Raw genomic sequence first — 24,291 nt, 5'->3', positions numbered from 1 at the left:
TAAGACCCTGGATACAACACATAAAACACATCTGTTCTCATTGGGCTTCGGCTCCTTGGTTCAGTACCTCCCTGAAAGAAGTTAAAGCTAGTTGTGAGGAATTGGAAAGAATCTGGCAGATTCATTATTCTGTAGAGGCTAAATTGGAGTGAAACACGGCCCTCAAATCCGTCAAAAATGTATGTCGTCTGCTAAAGCAGACTGTTACACGAGCCAAATTCTATGTGTCCATAATCCGTCTAAGGATACATTTGCTGTAGTTTGTTCCTTGGCTACTCCAATGTCTATTAGATAGATGTTCAATCGCTCATACCTACTTTGTGATAAACTTATAAAAAAAAATTTGCAAAACAAATTTTTATATTTTGTATAATTTTTACATAGGTATATTCCAATCTGCCTACTGTGGCGAGTTTAATTTCAACAGAGAAGTGGAAGTTGGGAACAGTAATGAACGTCTTTTTAGGTTTCCGATGGAGCCGCTAAACCCAGAAATTGTATGGAGCTAGCCAATTCTATCACCTCAAGGGCACAGCTGCATCGAATCCCTCTGAGGATTTGGACAGAAATATCTTCCTTGGTTGCAACCCCTTTGATAGACGACTAAACAGATCTCTAACCGAGGCTGTGGTTCTTGAGGACTGGAAAACCGCATTGGTAGGGTTCCTTTCCCATGTGGGGTTGTGTGTCTTCTCCAAGAAATGCAATGCCACATTTCCTTGAGCCCCCAGAGTCTGACTGACTGCCGGGTGCGGGATTGGGTGTGCATGGCAGCTGTATAGGAACTGTACCACCTAATACTTTGCGAGATTGGAGGCTTCTGCGGGGGATTTGTACGTTTCTTGGAGAATGGTGATGTATGTCCATTTAGAGGCAAGGTAAGATAGCATTTTCTGTAGTTTGACATAATGGGGAAAGCTGTTGACAATGAGGTAGATGATGGGCAGCCGACTCACTCTGAATGGCTGACGGAAATGATCAAAACCACAGCCTATGAGCGACTTATCTATAAATTACAAAACATAATTGTATTCACACAAGTATGGGCATCTGTCTTGGACGTCAACAATATTGAGGAACAATAGGAGGACGACCCATTCTTTTTTTTTTTTTTTTTTTTGAAAATTTTTATTGTGCAGAAAGAAGGTTACAAGCACGGGCCTACAACCACCTGGGCCGGCCGCTAGTAGGTAAAAGTTCAAACAGTGCAAACACAATGACTGGCCCACCGGGGCTCCGCACCCTACAGAAGATCAGACTGCACATAAAGGAAATCAGGATACACCCTTTTAACATAAATAACAACTTAAAACAAAAGCGAGGCAAGAAAACATGAGATGGGCGTCGGGCCACAGCAGGGGCACTTCCATATCCGACCACCCGATGGCAGTCAAGAAGAAGGGGAACAAAGAGGTAGGGGTGGGGAGGAGAAACGGGAATACCAAAACTATACTCAGATGTGCCAGATAATTAAGGAACCATCAAGGATCAGGGGGACAAGGCTACCTCAGACGTTTCCACCAGGGGGGGAGCACAAATACTTCCACGATACACATTCCACTGCCCCCAAATTCTGCTCCAAGCCCCGGGTTTACCACGAGCCACATACACAGTCTTTTCCCTGAACATGCACCAGTCCATGTTCTCCTTCCAGACAGACACGGTGGGGGGCCGCTGCGAACCCCAAAGCTGCGCTATGTCCCTCTTTGCTATCATGTTCCCCAGGGCCGCCCACCGAGTCTGGGCCGCGTTATAATCATTGGGCTCCCACACATTCAGAACACAACGACGCACCTCCGGCAACAGCGAGACCCCGGTGACTCGGCTCATAACCTCATGCACCTGACGCCAGTATTTCACCACCTCGCGGCACTCCCACAGGATGTGGAGAAAGGTGGCACTGTGCCCACAGCCACGCTTACAGAGCCTGTCCTCAGAAAACCCCATTGAGACCAATCGGGGACCCGTCACGTAAACGCGATGGAGGATCTTAAGCTGGACCAAACGGAGACGGGCCGGGATGGCAACCTCCTTAGGAGATGACAGCGCGGACTGCCAGTCCTCGTCGTCCAACTCAACCCCATCCCCCGTCCATGCCTCCCGTAGACGCACCAAGAGGTCAGCCCGATTATTGATCAATTTTTTATAGATCAAAGGGATAGTACTATCGGGAACGTGACTGTCGAGTATGCGGTCCTCGAGGGGCGAAGAAACAGGGACCGTGGACCCTTCCCCAAAAACCGAGAGCAGGGCATGCCGAACCTGAGCGTAGCGGAAAAACTCCCTCTCACTAAGCTCATACTCGCTCCGGAGCGCCGCGAAGGTCTTGACCGCGCCTTTAACCCACAGATCCCCCACTCTGCTAATGCCGATCGTGTCCCAGTGCTCAAAGCCTTTCGTCGTCCAGAGGCTCCCCAGGCGGTCTGAGGCAAACAAAGGAGTAGCACACGTTAAACGCTCACTCCAGCCCATCGCTACATTCGCCGCCTTCCACACCCGTACCGCAATCTTGGTAGGGCCCGTGAGGGTCCTACCAGCAGATCGGGAGTAAAGCGCTCTGTTATAATTACCGCCGGGAAGCAGGAATTTATCCATCTCATACGCCGGGTTCAGACCAGAAGCATACGTGGCATGGTTAATTGCCGACAGTTGGGAGGCCCAATAGTACCGTCTAATGTCAGGAAGCGCGATGCCCCCGTCATACCAGGGGAGAGTAAGCTTTGACAGAGCGATACGCGCCCGCCCGTCCCAGACCAGTCTCCTCTGCAGACTCTCCACCTCCCGAAAGTAGGCCACCGAAATGACATCAAAGGAGTTCTGAAGTGCGTAAAGAAATCTGGGAAGGGACATCATTTTAAACAGGGCCGCGCGACCAAGCGGAGACAGGGGCAACCTACACCAACGAGCCGTATCCACCCTCAAACGTCGGAGTGGAGACAGGAGGTTCTGCTCATAGCGGACCGCCGGGTCCAACGAAACATATACCCCCAGGTACTTAAAGCCGGATGAGGACGTTTGGATAGGAAGTAGAGGCGGCAAAATGGGAGGGCCATCAGAGATAGGGTACACGCAAGATTTGGACCAGTTAATTATCAAACCCGAGTTTTTCCCGAAGGAAGTGAGGACATCAAATAGAACATTAAGCGACTGTCGCGGCGAGGTGAGGTACAGAAGAATATCATCCGCGTACAGCGAGACCCGATCCTCGAAGCCCGGGGCCCACCGGATCCCTCTGATAGAGGGCTCCCAGCGGAGCCAGGCGGCGAGCGGCTCCAAGGCAAGAACAAAAAGCAGAGGGGACAATGGGCACCCCTGCCTAGTGCCCCTCCCGAGAGCAAAAGGCCGGGAAGCCCGCCCATTGACAACCACCTAAGCCATTGGTCCGGCATAAAGAAGCTTCACCCAGCTAAGAAATCCCTCCCCAAAGCTAAACTTCTCCAAGACCGCCCAGAGGAATGGCCACTCGATGGTATCAAAGGCCATGGTGGCGTCCAAGGAAACCACTAAGGCTGGTTCAGAAAAGTATTTCGCCCTAGCTAGGACGCCGTGCAGACGCCGCAGATTGAGAGCGGTATTACGGTGGGGGATGAAGCCGCATTGATCCGGATGAATCAGATCACAGATAACGCTCAGCAAGCGGTTGGCGAGGACTTTAGCCAGGATTTTGGGTTCTGCGTTTAAGAGAGAGATAGGCCTATATGAAGCACAGCGGTCACGTGGTTTACCCTCCTTAGGAATCACGACTATAGTCGCCAGATGCTGGTCGGCGGGAAGGGAACCCCTCTCGTTCGACTCCTGAAACATACGACGAAGGAAGGGCGCGATTTTATCCGGGCGTAGTTTGTATAGTTCGATCGGCAGGCCATTGGGGCCCATGGCTTTGCCCGAGCGAAGGGAGCTAATCGCAGTAGCAATCTCATCGACGGCCAAGGGGGCATCCAACCGCTCACGGTCCTCGACGGATAAGCCGGGCAGGACAATATCCCGTAGTAGAAGACGAGAGTCGTCTTCATCTCTATCAGACACCGGGGAATACACCACCCGGAGGTGGTCAGCAAAGCACTCCACAATCTCACCAGGCTCAGTCACACACACTTCATCCGCAACCCGGAGCTCTGGGACCACACGATTCACTCTCTCCCTCCTATCCAGCCAAGCAATCAATTTACCAGCCTTGTCTCCAGCATCATACAACCTACCCTGCTTCTCCCTATACATGGTCCTGGCAGCGTCAGTGACAAGGGACTTATACTCGAACTGCTTCAGGCTGAGGGCATGTAGCCCATCCGGAGTGACACCCGTCTCCAAGGCCGCCTCCAACCCCAAGATGTCGGTCTCCAGCTTCACCACAGCCTCCATCTTAACCTTCTTAGCCGCCACAATCTGGGATAGGGCCTGCCCACGGAGTACTGCCTTAAAAGCTTCCCACAGGGACACTGCAGACATAACCGACCCATCATTCTCAAGGAAATATTGGTCAATCGACTTGACCAGGCTATAGCGGATCGTGGGGTTCCGCAGATACCAAGAGTTAATAGGAGCGATCCGCCCAGCAGACCGCATCCCAGTGTCAAAAAGCAACCACAGTGGGGAATGATCAGAAATACCCCGGGCCAGATGCTTAACCTCTCGAATCCGGGCAGTCTGGGCCGCGGGCATAAGAAAGTAATCCAATCTGGAGAGACTCCCATGCGCCCCAGAGTGAAAGGTGTACTGACACTGTGTAGGATGCATTAACCTCCAGCAATCGACCAGACCGAAGGTCTCCAAAAATCCTCCAAGCCACGCCTGCGCAGCAGGGAGGGCCCTGGGTGGGTGGCGATCCCGGTCGCCCGAGACTACCGAATTGAAATCCCCACCCATAAGCAGAAGACTGTCAGGAAGCTCAAGCAGCATTCGACCCAAGTCTGAAAAGGTGGAGTTCTGGAGGCCCGGGGGAACATAGACAGAGACCAAGGAAAGGGACTGCCCCTCCCACCGCCCAGTCAAAGCCACATAGCGCCCTCTATCGTCCGGGACTACCCTGGTGATCTCCAGCGGAAGTGAAGAGCGCAGGAGAATGCCAACCCCTCTAGAGCCAGTGGTGAAACCAGAATGGGCAACAAGTCGGTACCCCCCCCTGTTCATGGCATGACAAACGTTACCCACCAGATGCGTCTCCTGTAAAAACACCACATCAGGAGACATACGTCGCAAATACTGCAGCACAACACCCCGTTTGATACGGTCCCCCAATCCATTGACGTTCCATGACATCAACCTCAACCCGTCCCCCCCCATCCCCTCCAATCGATCAAGGGTCCCCCAGCAGATAGCGCAACGCCCGAAATTGGAACAGAACAAAGACCTCGCATTAAAAACAAAACACACAAATCAAAACCCCCAACCCCCCCCAACTTCCAACTCCCCCCACCCTGCACCCCTGCGACCCGAAAAACCACCCCAACTTGCAGTGTGCCTGTCGCCCCATAAACCCCTTTCTACGGAAAGACCCCGGAGGAGGAGAGGGACCCGTCCCCAACCGCCCCCCACATTGATCATAATGAAACAAAATGCACAAGGGAAGTTGAACCCAGCCGAACAGTACAAAATGGCAAAGTCAAGGACCAAAGTCACTCCGAGGGAGACCCGCCACCCTCGATACCAGCAGAGGGCCCAGGCCGGTCCCCGCGGCCCGGCAGCGAGTCAAGCCAGTCACTCACAGTCGCGGGAGAGTCAAAAAAGGTTGTCCGATCGTCATGCTCCACTCGGAGCCTAGCAGGAAAAAGCATGGAGTACTTGAGACCCAGGTCGCGGAGGCGACGCTTCACCCCCTGGAAGCCCATCCTCTGTTTCTGGACAAGTTGGGTGAAGTCCGGGAAAAAGTTAATAGACGCATTCTCATGGCGGACCGGGCCATGTGCCCGCGAGGCCTGCAAAATCACATCTCGGTCTCTGTAGTAGAAAAGTTTGGCAACAATGGGCCTCGGGGGGGCCCCCGGCCGCGGCCGACCGCCCGGAACTCGATGGGCCCGCTCCACAGCAAAGAACTTACTCAGGCCGGCGGGGGCAAGATGCTTGAGGATGAGCTCCTCAACCAAGAGATCCACCGGGTGGTTGTCGGAGGTCTCCGGGACGCCTATGACGCAGATGTTATTGCGGCGGGCCCGTCCCTCAAAGTCCTCCAGCCGCCGGGCCATCTGATCGTTGACCGACTTGAGGTCGCCGAGAGTGGCCCGCTGGTCCGACACATCCGCAACCAGGGTGGACGTCCGCACGTCAAGCGATTGAACCCTCTCGTTGGTCTTGGAGAGATCCGCCCGAATCAGTGCGACATCAATAGCCACCGTGTCGATTTTACGGGCCAAGGCCTCGTATTGCGTAGCAATAGTCTCCTTGATGCCGTTAATGGCGCCCATAATGTCCTGCAGGGACGGATCCGAAGACATGGACGGGCCACCACCAGCTTCTTCCGAGGGGGCACCAGCCGCTCCAGGGGACCCTCTTCCTTGAGTATAGCGATCCATGTTGTTCGTCTGGACCGGACCCCCGCGGAGGGATGTCTTAGTCTTACGCCCCTCGGGGCCCCCCCTGCCACCCATGAGAACCACGCTCACCAACGGGGACCACCGGCCAAGCGTCAAGGGGGCACCGGCCACTCTGTCAGAAGCCGCACCAGATACCGTGTTGCGGCCGGGCGAGGGAACCAAAGTCAACGGGCCCACCGGCGGCAGGCCGAGACAAGGGCATCCAGCAGGGAGAAACACCCAGCCGCTCCAAGCAGTTACGATGTCCAGCCCCTCAGGGATCCAAAAGTGAAACCGAAAGTAATGGAGCGGCCACTGGCACAGATCCGCTGCCGCTGTTGTTCAATTACGCCCCGGCTCCACAGGTCACCCTCGCACCGGGCCCAGCCATCGATTGGGCCTCGAAAGTTCCAGCCATCGTAGATCAGGATTCCCAGGTCCGATTCGGTTTCTGAAAGAAGGTCCACGTTCAGCCAGAATTCGCCTTCAAGATTCCGTCAGCCAAGTCAGGATAATGTCAGGATAAATTCCGAGGAGCAGCGAGGGTCCGGGGAGCCCTGTGCTCACGCGACCATCTTGGATGCGCGCTAGGCTCCTCCGGACGACCCATTCTTACTGTATGCGGGGACCCCGAACAGGTGCCCGCTAGCAGGCGAACCCTTTTCTCCTCCCCCTCCCTCGACCCTTACTCCTCCCACCAAACTCCCCCCAACCCTTAACTGCCCCACCTCTCTTCCCCCAGCACTTACCAACCACTGTCATACTGTTGGTTATGGTTGAGTGTATCTTGTTGGAATAACCCCAAGACAATGTCATGCCCGTGGTTCTCCCCATTTGGCATCCGCTTGTTACCCCCCCCCCCATCTTCCGTTCACTCTTGTTGCGCTCTTTTGACCATGGTGCTGCATTGCACTGTACTGTCTGTGCAGTAATGGTTTATCCATAAACAAGAATTGAAAACACACCAAAAAAAGTTAACAGCCTACTGTACAAATTGAATAACTTTACTTTACACAAGAAACTTGTATGGTCAAAAGAAAGTGAGGCAGTAAATGTGCTATTTTGGCAGAAATGGTGCTCTGCCTAAAAGAACGGCTAAGGAGATAAGCAGACTGAAAATACAATACACTTCTTTCTTATAGATTCCCTCCATTTCTTACTAGATTTTCTGCTTTGGGGCCTTTTTGTCAAGGAAGGGTGGGTGGTATGTAGATTAGCAAGTCTTGATTCGTAACCAGTTTCATTTTTCTGCAGTCTCTCCATTGATCCACACTGCTCTTTGCTTATAAGCATGCACAACTGTTGATGTACATTATATTGACCTTTTGTATAATGGAATGTTATTTCCATGTCTTCCCCTTGTTAAAAGGGCAACTCCTTCGTTATAAGCTGATTTTTGTCAGGGTTAGCATTTGACTTTCATAACTGATTTCATTTCCTTGGTTAAGTGATTACTGGTTTATGATTACTTTCCTCTTGGAAAACATATCACATCTACAACACTTCTCATATAGTCCTGCCATTGAGCACTCAGCATAATTATTGACTGAATTCCCTAAAATCAGGTGACCACACCAGTGAGGCTACTTGTAAATATATGCAATGATTCACTTCTTAATGAACCATTTGACAAGTAGAAAGCGGAAATACTCCAAAGTATCTACTTTTTGTAAAATGACAATCTGGGAGGAGGGTCTACGATTACACAATCTTAACACATCACTAAATTCCCAATTACGTTAGATGTACTCTCCTTCCGACAACATGATGTGTTGTATTGACTGACCAAACATTTAGAATATTGTTTATAGTTTCTATTGACTGCTTTGTGTAACATGGCTCATTTTACAATTGGTGGGATGATCTGTATTTCATAAAAAAAAGTCCTTTTCTGCTTGTGTGTATTGTTTTATTAGCATCTGACCCAAAATACTCTTATAGTGATGGTTTTTATTTTTTACACCTTTGTTCTGGCTTATTTGGAACACTTTATTTGTCGCCTCTGCACTGACTTGGGTTTTAACCCTCCTTTGACATACTGTCTAACGCAGTGGTTCCCAAACTTTTGACTCCTGAGGACCCCACTGAGTCACCACTGGAACTCGGGGACCCCCAAGCAATTTGTATGATTTAAATTTGAAACGTTAAAACAATAATTCGAATAAAATAAACACGTGTGCACACAAAACAAATACTCGAAATACTAAGGATTTTAGGCGCATATTTACAAACCCCTACCACCATGGAAACATCACTTTTTGCAACGTTCGCGTGTCGATAGGGGCTTCGCCCTATTTACAAGGCAGCGGTAAGCCACTTAATATGGCTTTACGCTGCCTTGTAAATACGGCCCCCTTTTGCGCAATGCTTAGCATGAAAGGAATGGGTAGTGGGTTTTGCAGTGGGCATTCCACCGCAAAACCCATTGATTTTGATGCTGCCCCCTATTCACAGGGGCAGCGTAAATAGGAGGCAGCGCCAAAATTAACACCAGGGAAAACCAGGTCTTAACTTGGCGACACGAGGAGGAATGCTTTATTTCTCCTCGTTTTTGCTTTTTCCATGTGTGCTGCCTTGTGCAGCACACATGGAAAAAGCAAAACGCCTTGGATTGTTTATGTTCAGGAAGGTGACCCTTCCTACACAAACAATCATTAAAAAAATGGCATTTTGTAACTTCCATGTGTGCTGCATTAAGCAGCACACACACAAGTGACAAAACCCCATTTCAAGATTGTTTATGTGCAGGAAGGGGGGACCTTCCTTTACATAAACAATCTTCCCCTGCACAAAGACGCCCTTGCACTGTGTTGCAAGGGTGCCTGCGTTGGTGCTACACTGCTAAGTGTAGCTCCAGCACAGGGCAAAATGTAGGGCTGCACCATATTCTTGTAAATATGGTGCAGCGCAGCGTTTCTGAAGTGGCGGTGCGAGTCGTTAAGCCACAGAGGCTAACGACACGCTCCACCACTTCTTTTGTAAATATCCCCCTTAGTATTTTATATTCAACGAATTTGCAAACTACAATTTTAATGGGAAGGTTGGTGTTGCATCTCTGTGACTAACTTTTAAATGGTTGGTTTTATTTCGCAGTACGAGGCTCCTACTCCTGCCAGGGCCAGACTGGAAACCCAAAGCAACCCTGGCAAATGTTTTCAAACCAGTCACCATACGGTGCACACCAAGTGCATTGAGTGTGCCTGACCACTACAAAGGGGGCTTTGGGAGGCTCTCCCCCCCAAAGAAATTTAGGAAACAATGGTGCAGTCTACAACACGTTTATCATTTTACATCACACACATATAGAGACAATTAATCATAAGTGTAAATCAGTGTAAATCAGTGTATAGAAAATGTTACATAAGGCAAATGGGACTACAAGGTGTAGGATTCACATGTCATTTATACTGGTAGGCATTTTTAAAGAGTGCTTGGTCTGGAGAAGCACAAAAAACTCGGGATTCACAACATAAGATAGTGGTTAGCATTGACTTTAACAATAAAAATATATTTCTACCCTAATAAACCTTTTTAGCAGCATGGGGATAATGAAAGAAAGGGAAAAAACATAAGTTACTAACTTGTACCATGCAGTTTGCAAGCAGCTCTTTGATGACAGTTTATAGGTCACTGTGCTAGATTACGGTTGTCACTTATGTACTGCACAGTAACAAAATAATCTTTGTGACAAAAGCAGTAACCCACTCGCCTATGCACATAAAATACTATTATTTAAAATGCACAGTACACGTTCTTTGCAATAAGCATATTAACATTCTGTGCTACATTAGGTAACTCAAAGCTGCCACAGGACAAAACTCTCATCTCTCTCCAGCAGGTACATTAATCACTGGTGTTATCTTGGCACTTTTATTGTTGCTGGAAAACTGCTAATTATACAAGTGCAGTGCTTTTTAAACTGCTGCCTGCAGACCCCCTAGGAAAGTGTCAGGGACCCCTGGGGGTCCCCGGACCACAGTTTGGGAAACACTGGTCTAACGTATTAAATGTATAATATGTAACTTATTTCTTTTGATATACTGTTTGCAGAGGTCTGAATGGAAATAAATTGTACACACAATTAATGTCCTTGTGTACCTCTTTCATTACATTTGATATGAATTACTTAAAAGTCAGTTATATTAGTCATTGTCAGGCTGTATAATGGTAAAGAATATGCATGTGTTGATAATTACATAAATATTTTATCTGATTAGGTTCTATTAGCGCAAATGTGTCCATTAACCGAGCTAATGCATCAGAGAGTATCAATGGGAAGAAAACACATTGATGTTACTGTATACTCTCTGTAAGATACTCATATTATTTCACATATGCTCTAAACAGCTTGACTTCTATATTCACAGATGGAGATGGACAGCAGGATCACTTGCTGCCAACATGCGAAGATGCACAATGTCAGAAAAGTGCCATTTATCTAGTTAAACCAGGATTAAAAGAGGTATGCAATTTTTCAGTCTGATGACTACATTGCACATTTGTTAACAATTGTATTAGAGTAAGCAGACTAAACACATTGCCTGATTGCAATTTTAGTGTGTGAGAAAACATTATATGTAACTTTTCTTCTCTTCACATTTCTCATGCTACCCTGCCATAATATTTTATTTGTTTGCAGGTTTTCCTTTTATATATATTGTCAACATGTCACTCTCAGCCCAGTTCACATTGTCTTGAGCTAGGCAGAAAATATCAATAATGTGACTTTTTTATGTCAATGCCTCAGTCGGTCTGTGGCACCTGCAAAGCTGGACAGGGTTTAAGTATTGTTGATGCACATTTCTGGAGACTGATCCTTTCCCCGAGAGAGTCAGGGGCATCCTCTATGGGTGTATGACGAGAGTCTATGGCCTCTCCGAATAAATGGGTCTTCAGGGCATTTTGAATGCACATAGGTTGGGCATGTCCAGATTCTGGTTGAGGCCATTCTAGCCTAGGCCAAGACTTTGTTCTTTTCCCTGTCTTTCTTGCAGTTGAAGTCTGCAGGTTGTGAAGATCTAGTTAGCCTACACCGTTATGCCCTGTGTTTGTTAGTGCCCTCGTAAAATGGGTGTGGCATTGTTAACACTGAGCAAGTGTTCTGTTCCACCACACAGGGAAGTTGATATGTTTCAAATATGTTTTCTGTAGTTGTTACCAAACTGCTGCTCACCAGCCTAGAATTCCCTACCATAGTTCTCCAATTGCAAATTAACTTTTCTTTAGCTGTTGCGTTTTTTTATCCATGTCAAACTATTAGTTCAGTTTGCCTCTCATCCTAGTTTGCTTACTTTTCTCTTATGGTTACATCCCCTTTCACTGTCACACTCCCCTACGATCCACCTGTCCCCCATCCCTCTATAAACTATAAGTTTGTCTTCGGCAGCGCCTCCATGAGAGGGGAAGAGCATCGTCCCTCAGCTGGAGAGCAGAAAACACAAAAAATTACCATTTTATTTTTTGTGCTGGCAGCAGCAAAGTCTGAGGGTGAGGCAGTAGCAGGGAGCAATAGTGTGAACTTCAGTTTAAAGTGCACCTGTCTCTTAGGCCGGCTGTCTTGCAACAGCCAGCCTGACACGCGCACTTTAAACACTCCAATCCGAGCTGTTTTAGACAGCTGGGTGGAGAGAAGGCACAGGCCCCCAGTGCTTCAAGGAGCATCGAACTAGCATGCTCCAGCCAATCCTGATGCTTCTCTTATACTGCATGAGCAGCATGAGAGCAGCACCAGGATTGATAGAGGAGAGTTGGATGAGGCTCTGGGAGTTTGCTGCCTGTGCTAGAGGTGCCACCAACTGCCGAGAGGAAGAGGAGCAGTGGGTAAGTCCATCTTTATTTTTATTTAATTTAACTCGCAGTCAGACACTGTGAGAAACTCGCAGTGCCTTCAGTCTCAACGCCAGAGCTCTCAATTAGGGCCCATTAAAAACACTGGTTAAAATGGACCATGATTTACATCTTTGGCATACGATAGGCCAGCAAGCTAAGAAAGGCTGACCTGTGCTTCACCGTAGCATTTTGCAGTTATTTACTTGCATATATAATATTTATGGCCCACAATAATACTAAAACCATAATACACAGCAGTCAGCAACAAATTATATCTTATTCCTCTTATATCTGCTATGAGGGTTGTCCATCACCAGCACTGTACAGCCAAAAACCAGCCATCACCAAAGGAACAGGCATGGAATAACTGAAGTGATCTGTCACACATTCCTGGACAATTCGAAGGAGTTTAATATAGCCCACCACTGCAGGGCTCAAATATCTACACAATCTGACCACTTCTTTGCATCTCACAAAGACACTCAGATATTGGATGATAATAAAAATGCCCATCCCAGCAGATCTCTCCACTTAGGTTTTCTACAACCGTGCCAGCTGATACATAAATTCTCACATTGGACAGCCCAGTGCAAAAACTACCTAAGAAGACTATAGCATATGAACTACCATAAAGGGACCTGCAAAGCTGGTTAAAGCTACCAACATACTGAAAATCATAAAACTGTGCATCTGTCGTAGACGCTTCATCATCCAACACACTGCTAAACGCTGCCTTCCATAACACAATAACCACACCTCGGTGGTCATCACACTCAACAAATGAATACTTCCCACATAGGTTCAAAACACTGCATTCTTCCAGCCACACACCACACACCGGTGTAATGTGCTACTCATTTAGGCAAGCGCTTCAGTGCCAATCATGGGGTAGTAAGTGCTATATTAATACTGCAATTCAATACAACACAATATTTGAAATCAGTTGGGATTCATTGGACTTTCCAGTGTTTTTATAGAAAGCATACAAGGCAGTGGTGAGAGGGGAAAATATTAGTTCTGTGACTCATCAAGAAGATGAAAGTCGAAATAACCTTCAGCATCTAGAGGAGATGGTCCTTGAGGCTGAAAGAAAGTATAAAGCCAATCCCTCTGAGGATGCCCTTTATAGACGTATCCTGGTGAAGACAAATTATGAACAGGAGGGCAAAAAGACATCATATGAGATATGGATGGCTGTACAAAATACATTCTATGAACAGGGGGCTAAGACAGGCAAACTCACACATTGGCTGCCACAGCTGGACAGAGCACCTAGGTATAGCCATTGATTCCTGGGAGAAGATACATTACTTACCCTACGAGGTTGCACACAAATTTGCACTGAATTATGGTGCTCTGTGTGAGAACCACCTATCTTCCCCTTGGGGAACAACTGATTTTTTCTTCAACAGCGATGTCCAGGTTGTCCGTGAGTGATTCGCTACAATTAAATAAACCCATTGTGGCGCAGCATGTTTTAGACACCATCTTACAGATGTCACTGGATAGCTCTCTTGGCCCCAACAAATTTAATATGGAATTCTTTAAATGAGTCAGCACCCAGGTGGCGCGGCCCCTGCTGGAGATGATCGATAGCTTTAAAAGGTCCTCCAAACCTTTTGTGAGGCCAACATAGTAAACATCCTGAAACCAGAACGCCCCTCCGAGACAAGAAACTCTTACAGACTGATTTATTTTATTGATGCTGAGGCCAAAGTTCTTCCACAAATACTGGTTAATCGCCTGTCTAAATTATAAATTCTGTAATCCGCCCTGGCCAAAGTGGCTTTATGCCTAACAGGGTGACCAGGCATAATATATGCCTCACCTTTAATGCGTTTTCTCTAGGCCAGAAGTTGCATGCTTCTCTTGCCTTGTTATTTGTCGATCTAGAGAAAGCCTTGAACAGCTTGCCATGGGATTACTTATTCTGACTGTTAGAATACATGAGCCTTGGATCACGTTTCTTGGCCTACACACAAACACTTAATACATAGACTTGAGGGCCCAGGTCCGGGAGTGAGGGACACTTTCATCCCCTTTTGTTATGTAGAAGAGGGTGTGATTGAGTACCCCATCTCTCCTTTACTATTTGCAGTAGCAGTTGAGCCTCTGGCTTGCATGGTAACTCTCAGAGGGAGTCATGGGGTTTCAATGGTCAGAGAGTCTAGTAGATAAAATATCATTATATGCAGATCACCTTTATTTATAACAGTAATCGTGTGACATCCCGATCGCAGTCGGTTTCAGACTGAGGGCCAACTGGGCCAGGTCACATCTGTACCCCTTCTGCCTAACAGAGAACCTGGCAGGTTGGGTGGAAGAACATGGTATCCAAATTACTACACGCAGCATCAGATACCTTGGCATTCATCTAACTCGTGCACAGATGTTTTGCAATGACAATATCATCCTAATGATTGACTCTGTCCATAGAGACACACAGACATGGATTCCCCTCCCCTGTCAATTGTGGGTTGAAAAGCTCTACTAAAAAGGCCCTCCCACAGCTTATATACACACTACAAAACTATCCATTTGCTTTTCCCTGCAGTTGCTTACATATTAGGACCTCACTGCTGAGGTCCTCTATGGAACAGTGGCCATCCCTGGATCTCATATATTAACTTGTGTAAATCAATTTGAGTTGGGGATTTGGCAATGATTGACCTAGTGCCTTATTAGAGGGCCACACACCTAATAATACTGACTAACTGTATGTATTCTTCCTGAGTTGGAATAGTAATGGACCCTGCATACACATCTGAACTCATGGCTAGAAGAGAGATATCCCCAATTAATTTCTCCTGTGCTGTGAAGCTCCCTCTCTGGACCCCCCTCCACCCCAGCCACGAAAACAATTGTTTCGGTTTGAGAGACATCAAATAAATTAATAGGCTGGTCTAATTCTCTAATAGGTCCAACTCCTCTGTGGCATGGTACCGAATTCCCAGAGATGAATGCTCTGGGGGATTTTTGTAGATGGCATTGCTTTGGAACCTCCACATTGGGAGATGTGACAACTGGAGGAAGGTCAAAACATTTCACACTTATCAAGGAGAAGTTTGGATTACTTCATGCCCAGTTTTATAGATATCCTCAACTTAGATATCCCATCTGACAGTGTTTGGATGCTCTTGTGGTTACACCCGGGTTTAGTCCCCTCGAGGTTAAATTGACTGTCTCCTCTAACCCCAAAGGGAAAAATAACCAGTCTTTACAGAAACCTGATACTATAGCTAGAATGAGAGAAAAGTGGGAGGAAGATTTTGGCCAAATGGAAAATAAGGAGTGGATGTTTGGTATCATGGCCCCATAGAACCAGTGATTATGAACTAATTGCGTTTGATATGATTCAAATATTTGCATCAAATCTATTTGACACCTGAAAGACTTTGGAAATTCCAGAGGGACCCCAGTGGGTGATTTTATCCACATTGTATGGACGTGCCCGGCCCTGAAGCCCATTTGGGAAGAAATCCTTTAAAACTTTAGCGATATACTCAAACAACTGCGCACACTGTAGCCAAGAATAGCAATCCTAAATATATTAGATGATAAGGACTTTACAAAAGCAAAGAGGGTTTACTTTGGGAAAGAGGGACTGAGATCACCTCAATAATGAGACACCCAGGCAGGACTGGTGTTCGTGGGGATATTTAATGGTGAGGTGTAATATACAGAAACGTTTTAGGGAGAAACGACAGACCAAGGCCGTATGAGTGAGCTGTACACGGTCCTTTCTTTTGTCCAAAAGGGGGGGGGATAGTGTCCTTGGCTTCGAGAGCCCTCTCTCCTTTAGTGTAGGTGATGTCCAGGTCTGTTCCTCCTCTCTTTATGGCCGTCCCGCAAAGTCAAGGGGGGGAGAACCGGAGCAGTGACCCTCAAAATAAAGAAAAAATATAAACAAACTCAATAAAGCTGTCCTGCTTATCCTGAAATACCGTCACCTGTCACCCGGGATGTGAGTTCATGGTCCCCAGGGTTCACACGTGCGAAGAAGGGAGTGTGCTGTTCCCCTTGTTGACAGATGGGTGTAGACGCTCAGTGTCCCAGCCTCCACCACCCTGTGCTGAGGTATCTAACAAAAGGTACTTGCCTTCGGCCACGGCCCTCCTGGGCCGTGGCAGTAGGGGTCTTGCCGCCCTCCTCCTCCTCGGGTTGGTCAGACCTGCAGGCGGTGCCTCTAGGCAGTAGGGTCGAGTCTTCTCCTCCTCTCTTGTCCTCACGCTGCACCTGGAGCTGGGTCTCCCGGCCCTGCAGGTCTCTCTCTTCTACTTCTCTGTCCTTCGCAGCAGCCTCCCTGTCTGTTGTCTCCTCGTCTAAGTCCTTTTCTCTTTTCCCGGCATCGGCGTTCTCCTCTCCTCCGGTCTCGGCTTCCTCCCCTCCTCGATCGACCACCGACGGGGCTTTACTTCCGCCCTTTTGGTGTCCCGGCGTCCCCGCGACTAGACCGCTAACTTTCCCTTCTGGGAGACAGGTCGCGGGCGCCATCTTGGAAATCCCGCTCGGGCGCGATGCGGGATTACAGGGACATTGTCAGAATTGGAGAAAATCCAGCCCCTCCAATATAGCCAGATGGAGACTGGGCATGGACAGGTGTCGCATACTTGAGATTCCAGTGTACAAAGCCAGAAGCTGTTCTTATAAATACCACAAGATACAGGATGATTGGGAAGATGATTTTAAGAATTTTGCAGGTGATTAACCATGATTAACCTTTCAATGAATTGGACTCTCTTCTCTAAGGCATCACTGCACTCTATATATAATTGTTTCTGTATGCACATTGGTGACCCTGCCTATCTTGTCAATATATTTGATTATCATTTTCTTGGCTATGTGGGCCTCTGCGCCGTGCCCATTGTTTACAATGTTACCATAGGTTTCTCAAAAGGACCAATAAATAAATAAATGAAAAAAAAACTACTAAAATGTTAGACAGTGAACTTTTGGCAAAGTGCAAATCAAAAGTCTATCGCTTGTAACAAAACCTTCACATAATCTACATACATATACACACACTCACACACACATATATATATAAATATGTATATATATATATGTGTGTATAAATATATATATATATATATTTATTTATTTTCACAGAAAAAACCATAGGTTTCAGGGGTGTTATAGTAAGCTGGACATTTCACTCGTACAAAACCATTGAAATTCCTTCGTTATAGTTAGTTCTACTAACTATAACTCGCGCACCCGCAATCCACTGCTGATGATGTCACATATTACATAATTCATGAGATGGTCAGTGACATCATCGAGTGAATGTGGTTTGGTTCGATATTTAAATATGTATTATATACATAGCAATCTGCATTGAAGAATGAGTGGAAGTATAAGTGTCTGGATGGAGGATTTACTAGCAGTGTGATTGACTGTTTAAGTGACTAATTTAAAGTGGCTCACTAAATATATGGGATGGTGATTAAACTGTGTGAATATCTGTATCACTCTGTCTCTTGTTGTGTAAACTACTGCATAAGTTGGTTACTAGGTATGTGAAAGTCTATATTAGTTATTGATTAGTTAAGTGAGTATTTTTATGGGAGAGTAATTGTGTGTGTGGTTTGGTGGGAGGTGTGTGACTGTCCAAAGATGTGTAAATAGTTGATTTAGTAGGTATATGAGGTTAAGACTGCATGTGGAAACAGTTGTTTGGGTGAGTGAATGTCTTTATGGGTGTAGTGATGAGTAAATATATTTCTCAATGATACATGTCCAACAAAGTAGCAATATAAAAGGCAGTGTATGTGACAGTTGTTGTATATAAATAAGTATACATAAGACTCAGTGATTCTATGAGTGACTGTATGGATAACTGTATACCTGTAATAGTGATTTTATCATCAGTGATGTCATTTGAGATGTCATCAGTGATGTCACAGACCATGTCATGAATGATGTAATATGTGACATCATCAGCAGTGGATTGCGGGCACACGAGTTATAGTTAGTAGGACTAACTATAACAAAGGAATTTCAATGGTTTTGTACAAGTGAAATGTCCAGCTAAGTATAACACCCCCGAAACCTATGTTTTTTTCAGTGAATTTCAAAGGTTTTTTAAATGCTAATTCCCAACTATAACCTGTCTGAAACCTATGTTTTTTTCAGTGAATTTCTAAGCTTTTTTAAATGCTAATTGCTAACTATAACATGTCTGAATCAAAAGAAGGGGGGTCCCTAAAGGCAGGATGGATAGACAGGGGACATAGGGAACAACAGAAGTCAAACGGAAGAAACAAAACCCTCTGTCTACACAAAATTGATTTACATTACGCCCATAAATGGATCGAGTTTATAGAAAAGAAAACTGGGCCAAAACAGATTCGGGGAGGAACAAAGGGGACACGAAAATATAATATTTCAAAGTTTATTGCAATGGCAGTAAACCAGATGATGATGTTTACATAAAAGAAGGTAATATAGCATATAATCCAATTTTAACACCTGTACAAAAAATCCCACACGAAGGGCACTCATGGACAACTCAGTCAAACATCATACTCATACGTAAGACAAAGACAAACATATATGTATCAATAATACAAATTAGTTTACAGTAGGATTTAAAATTAACATCCGCAGTATATAAATTGGACAAAATGCAGATTCGTGCATTCCCAATACATAGGGGCATGTGAAATCTTCTGGTAGGCACGAGAAGGTAGGGGCCAACGCATGTTTCGGTGTTTGCCCAATCAGGGCTACACCTTCATCAGGGCAACGGTGATGAAAGGCGTGTGGGACAACACAGGCGAAACCTATCATAGAATCATGAAACATAAGACAAACATCAAAGTGTCAGGTTTTTAGAAAAAACAGTCTATTCAACAAAGTATTTGCATCATAGTGTCGCATTCAGCTCTCCCATAGATGAAGAAAGCCACTAAGGTCACATAATATTTAGAAAATAATATTTATAGTCCGAATCAGGGAGGCCCAGTTTGGAAGGGGATGATAAGTATGATACATAACGACAGCCTCATGCACAGCTTGAAATAAATAGAACCGTGGTGCACCCAAGAGATGACAAAGAAGAAAAATTCATAACTTAAAACAAACGTGTCGAATTAAGAAATATACAAAAACCCTAAGTGTGAAGAGGGTGATTTCAAAAGAGTGCATACATAGCGCGCCCAATCACCCGAGAATAAGTGAAAGACAAGATAATTGAAAAAGGGATGATATATACAATAAGAATAAACATACAAAAAGCAATACCTTTCAATACACGCTGTTATTAAGGATGTTCTCTTCTAAGAGATATTGAAGAAACAGAGTCTATATATCAGGTAAATGGGCACATCAGTTCTATGAACAAAAAATGAGAAATGATGACCTGAGGAGAGTTCCAAAGGGAGAGTGGATAATCAGGGGAGGGGAGGGGAAGGGGAAGAAGGACGGGAAAAGAGAAAGAGAGGGAGGGTGAGAAGGGAGGAAAGGCAGTTATGGGATTATAACAAAAGCGGCTTACCCCAAAGTGGGTCCGATGAGTTACGATCATAAGGGACTGCCGATATAGGGCTACTCGCACGATAATAATTTTTTTGTTAGTAGAACGTAGGGGGTAGATAACCCAGGGTATAGAAGGGATATATATCAGCGAGGGGGGCCAAAGGCAGAATACGGGGCAGTTCCTGTCAAGACATGAGGAGAGATAACAGGCAGGGTCAAATGACAAAAATAATGCGGTAGCTGCTGAGCGTAAAGACATTACCTTAGGGGAAAACGCTTACCAAGTAAGGGGGCCCACCTTAGGGCGAAGGCCATGCGTTTAAATTAACCACAGGCTAATCTTCGCAATCAAGGCTAAAGCGGATGATAGTAGAGGACATCTCAGGTACGGCCATACCAGGGCAAGACACAATATAGGAATTGCCCTGTGTTTTTCTGGATACATGGAAAGTAACGCCCTCTGGGGTGAATATTCTACCTGTTATGTCCAAAGCTGTGATGTCATATACTCTCCTACAGGACACTAGACAGAACAGTGTAGCCAGTTTTGCTGACATCTTCCTGGAGAGATATTTATTGGAGGGCCAAGAGAGAAGGAAATTGAGGACCTTATTAACATACTAAAGAGCAGAATACCCAGGTTCGATGTACAGGACAAATGGATGCCCCTAAGGAGTTTTCGGACGGAGGGTGTTCGCCCACCTGCTGATTACCGATGTGGGAATGTCCCGCCAAGTTGACTGACCAGAAGGTGTTGATAGACCTATAGGCCATGCCGTCCGAGGCAGGGTAGCCCAGGAAATTCAGGATATGAACAGCTTCTGCCCCCATGGGATCCATGAATCTCTGGTGACACCAACCCAACCATCTAGACCAGACTGATCTATAACTTTTGATTGTGCTGTCCTCCCAGGCTTTGGAGTGGAGTGACACAGCCAGTCGCAAAAAGCCTGGGACTTTCTAGCGTTCCCGGTAATCCTTCACGCCATAAGATGTAGCGTGCCGTCCAGAACCAGAGGGTGAGGATTTTGCGTAGGATTCTCGTGGAGAGATGGAATCTGTGGTAGATTGAATAGAGAATTCCTGGAAAGTTCCATTAGAAACTAATACTACACTTGAGGTCTCCAGGTCATAGTCATTACCACCCGGTCCACTTGCTGCCTCCAAAGTTGCTTGGATAGCCGCATTACCATCGCGAACGGGGGAAAAGCGTAACCCTTTTCCATTCGCCAATTCTGTAGGAAGGTATTGGTCTCTGCTGCATTGGGGTCGGGCCTCCCGTTGAAGTACCTGACCAGTTGATGATCCAGACGAGGTGCAAAGAAGTCTACCATGAATTGGCCCCACCTGACCATGAGTTCCTGGAAAACTAGAGGGTTCAACTTCATAAGCTCGCATCCCTCCAGTGCTGGGATTGCCAATCCACTACCCGATTTGTGTTTCCCTGAGAGGTGTTCCGCTGTCACTGAAATGTAGTTCTCAAGGCAGTATTCCCAGAAGCTCTGCACTAGATCCGAGAACCCTCAGCATCTCTAGCCTTCCAGGTGGCTGATGTATCGAGTCTCTGCCATGTTGTCCATCTTTAAAAAGACGCAGCATTGATTCTTGTCCTTCATCCAGCACTTCACTGCAAACGGATTATCATCAGTTCGGGGCAGTTGATATGAAGGGATTTTTCGACCAAGGCCCATTTTCCTCCTGTGGAGAATTCCCTACATTGCGGCCCCTTAGCCTATGTGCTGGCATTGAATTCAATAATCAGTTCCAGTTGGGGGCTGAAGATGACCGGCCTGTTCCATGCTTCCACGTGGACAATCCACCACTTCATCATCACTCAGGCTTCGTCCGATAAGGAGAACGTCTGAGAGTAGGTGAGTCCCTGTCGAAGGTGAGAGGCCTTCAGACGTTGTTGGGCTCAGTAATGTAGGGATCCCGGGAAGAGGGTCTGTATAGAGGACGATAAGAGCCCCACTATTCATGCAATGTGCCTGAGGGGATGAACGGTTTGTCCACCGTTTGGCGCAATTCGTGTTTGATCTTGATCAATTTTCAAGAGGGGAGACTCAAGGTGGCCTTGACAGAGTCCACTACGAACCCCAGGAAGATGATGGATTGAGTCGGCGACAATATGGACTTGTTCCTGTTGATGATGAAGACCAGAGATTCCAGGAGGTCGGCATTTGTCTGCAACTGCTCTGACAGCGTCCTCAGGCATTAGACCATGAGGAGGATGTAGTCCAAGTATATTATGAGGCGCGTGCCCCTGGCCCTGAGATGTTCCACCACTCGCTTCATGACCTTGGTAAAGCCCCATGGTGCCATGACAACCTGAAGGGAAGAGTTATGAGGTCGAAGGTCTGGAGTTGCCGCTGAAACTGCAGGAAGCAATGGTGTGGAGGGTAGACTGGGATCGTAAGGTACATGTCTTTTAGGTCCAGGCGCGCCATCCAGTACCCAAGTCTTAGAAGGTCCCATACGAGGTTGACACCCTCCATTTTGAAGTGGCGGAGGACGAGCCACTGGTTGAACTCCCCAAGGTTGATGACTGGTTGTTGTTTCCCGTCCTCCTTCTCCACTAGGAAGAGATTGTTGAGGAATCCGGTGATGTGAGGGAAAGTCCGGGCTATGGCCCCTTTTGAGTGGAGATCTTTGACTTCCGCGTCCACTAGGACAGAGTCTGATTTGGCGAAGGAAAGGGGTTGGAGAGGGGAAGGTTGGTGAGGGGATCCATAGAATTCTATCCAGAAACCCCAAATGGTTTGAAGGACCTAGGAGTCTGTTGCAATTGTCTCGCAGTTGTGAGTGAAACCCGCTAGTCTGCCTCCCAGCCTCAATTGCGGTAAGGGGTATACACTCACCTTGAGAAGAGTTATGGCCATCGCCACCCTTGGAGATCCCTCTGGAGCCTCATTTACTGCTGTAGTCTTTGGTGGGGTAGAAGCTTCAGAATTTGGCAGGGTCCTGCCACTGCCCTCGTCTGGCACCGTGGCCTCTGGAGGGGGCTTGATACTGGGATCGGCTGGCCGAGCGCCCCCTGCCATGACCAGCCCCAGTGAAAATTTATGGTGTGAAGGTGCACTTTATAGGTGCCTGACCCTTATTTAGGGAGTTGAATCTGGCAACACATTTTCCTGTCTCCCTTATAAAGGGATCCCTGAAAATTCCCCCCTGAGCAATGAAGCCTTCCTCTAAGGTAGCCAAGTCCCCCAGTTTCGGGTCTATATTTATTAGCAGGGACCTTTGCCTGGAGATGGCCCAGTTGGTTTTCTCCAGGGATATTATGGCCCGTTGGGCCAACCTGATAGGGCCTCTGGGGACATTGGGGAGCCAGACACCTTGGCTTTTTCTGCTATATCTAGAATTTTGAAAGCGGGCTAGAGGGGTAGAGGAGCTTATCCTGACATGAGCTCCCAGTGCGGTCTGTTCCCTTCTTTCAGTCTCATATGTACTTTGCCAGGAAGATGGCCATCTGGGCATCAGTTTCATGAGTTAGTACCACTTTGCTGTCCAGGGAAAGGCGGGGACATTCCTCTTGGAGGCGGTTGCGTATCTCTTTGTCTAGGGGTTTCCTGAGCCTCCCTGCTACATAAGCCACCACTTTCACCCCCGGGGCCATTCCTCCAAGCAGGGGTGCATCAGCAAATTGAGCATGTCTGACCCTGTATCAGTGGTACCTTTCCATGGGATGGTATCGCCATCAGGCGTGTGCTTGTTGGCTGATGAGCACCAGGGCCTATCTGGCTCATTTTTGCCATCGGAGGCTGTGGGAAGTCATCGCCACCCAAGGGGTCAGGGGAGGGAGGTGAGTAATATTCATCAGGTTCCCCTCAGAGGTCCCAGGTTCGAGAAAGGTGTGGGGTTCCAACCCTAGGGGGTGGGCATGGCTGATAAAGGCTCTCTTGAGCCTGTCAAAAGCTTGAGCTCACCCCCAGAGTCGTGTGCCTGCTTTTGTTTGCTCTCTGAGAGAGTTGTGTCAGGCAGCCCTCAAGGTATATGGACCAGGGGTCCAAAAAGGTCTTCCCTCGGTAGGAAGGATTCAAAATATTTCTCTCCCACTTCCAGGACTTTTTGCTCTAAGGGCTCCACTGCATCAGAGATAGCCATATGAATGGTTACATCCAACACTTCGCAAAAGTTCTCACCAGTGGGGGGCTTGGTAATACTGCCCTCCTCTAGGTATGTGTTTGCAGTGTCCTGCACTGTGAGGGGTAATTTTATCCTGGGGCATCCCAGGTAAGTAATCAGTGGCAGCCCACAAGGCTATGCAAGGACCATAGCCTGGGGACACCCAACACTCACTGGTTTTGAAGGGGAACAGAAAAACTCACAAGCAAACACCAACCTTGGTCGGTGTCCCTAGAAATATGAGCAGTGTGGGCTTTTCCTTGAAAGTCGATTTTACAGACCCTGCTAGGGAGTTCTGACTCCAGGCTGTTGGGCCTATTAATAAAGCAGACTTCCGTAATCTACCAGGCAT

The 24,291-nt window shown here is 47.0% G+C and overlaps 1 protein-coding gene across 1 annotated transcript in view; it reads left to right on the top strand.

The window, feature by feature from the left end:
- ITFG1 (integrin alpha FG-GAP repeat containing 1) overlaps nt 1-24,291 on the top strand; it is a 1,870,060-nt gene that overhangs the window by 410,661 nt on the left and 1,435,108 nt on the right. The window contains exon 9 of the mRNA XM_085639265.1: nt 10,874-10,968. Coding sequence (XP_085495391.1) covers nt 10,874-10,968 — 95 coding nt within the window. The remainder of the gene's footprint in view (nt 1-10,873; nt 10,969-24,291) is intronic.

Source organism: Triturus cristatus, chromosome 12 (genome assembly GCF_964204655.1).
Source record: "Triturus cristatus chromosome 12, aTriCri1.1, whole genome shotgun sequence".
NCBI classification, from domain to species: Eukaryota; Metazoa; Chordata; class Amphibia; order Caudata; family Salamandridae; genus Triturus; species Triturus cristatus.
Note: the sequence above shows the minus strand (reverse complement) of the source record. Positions and strands in the feature narration are given on the sequence as shown.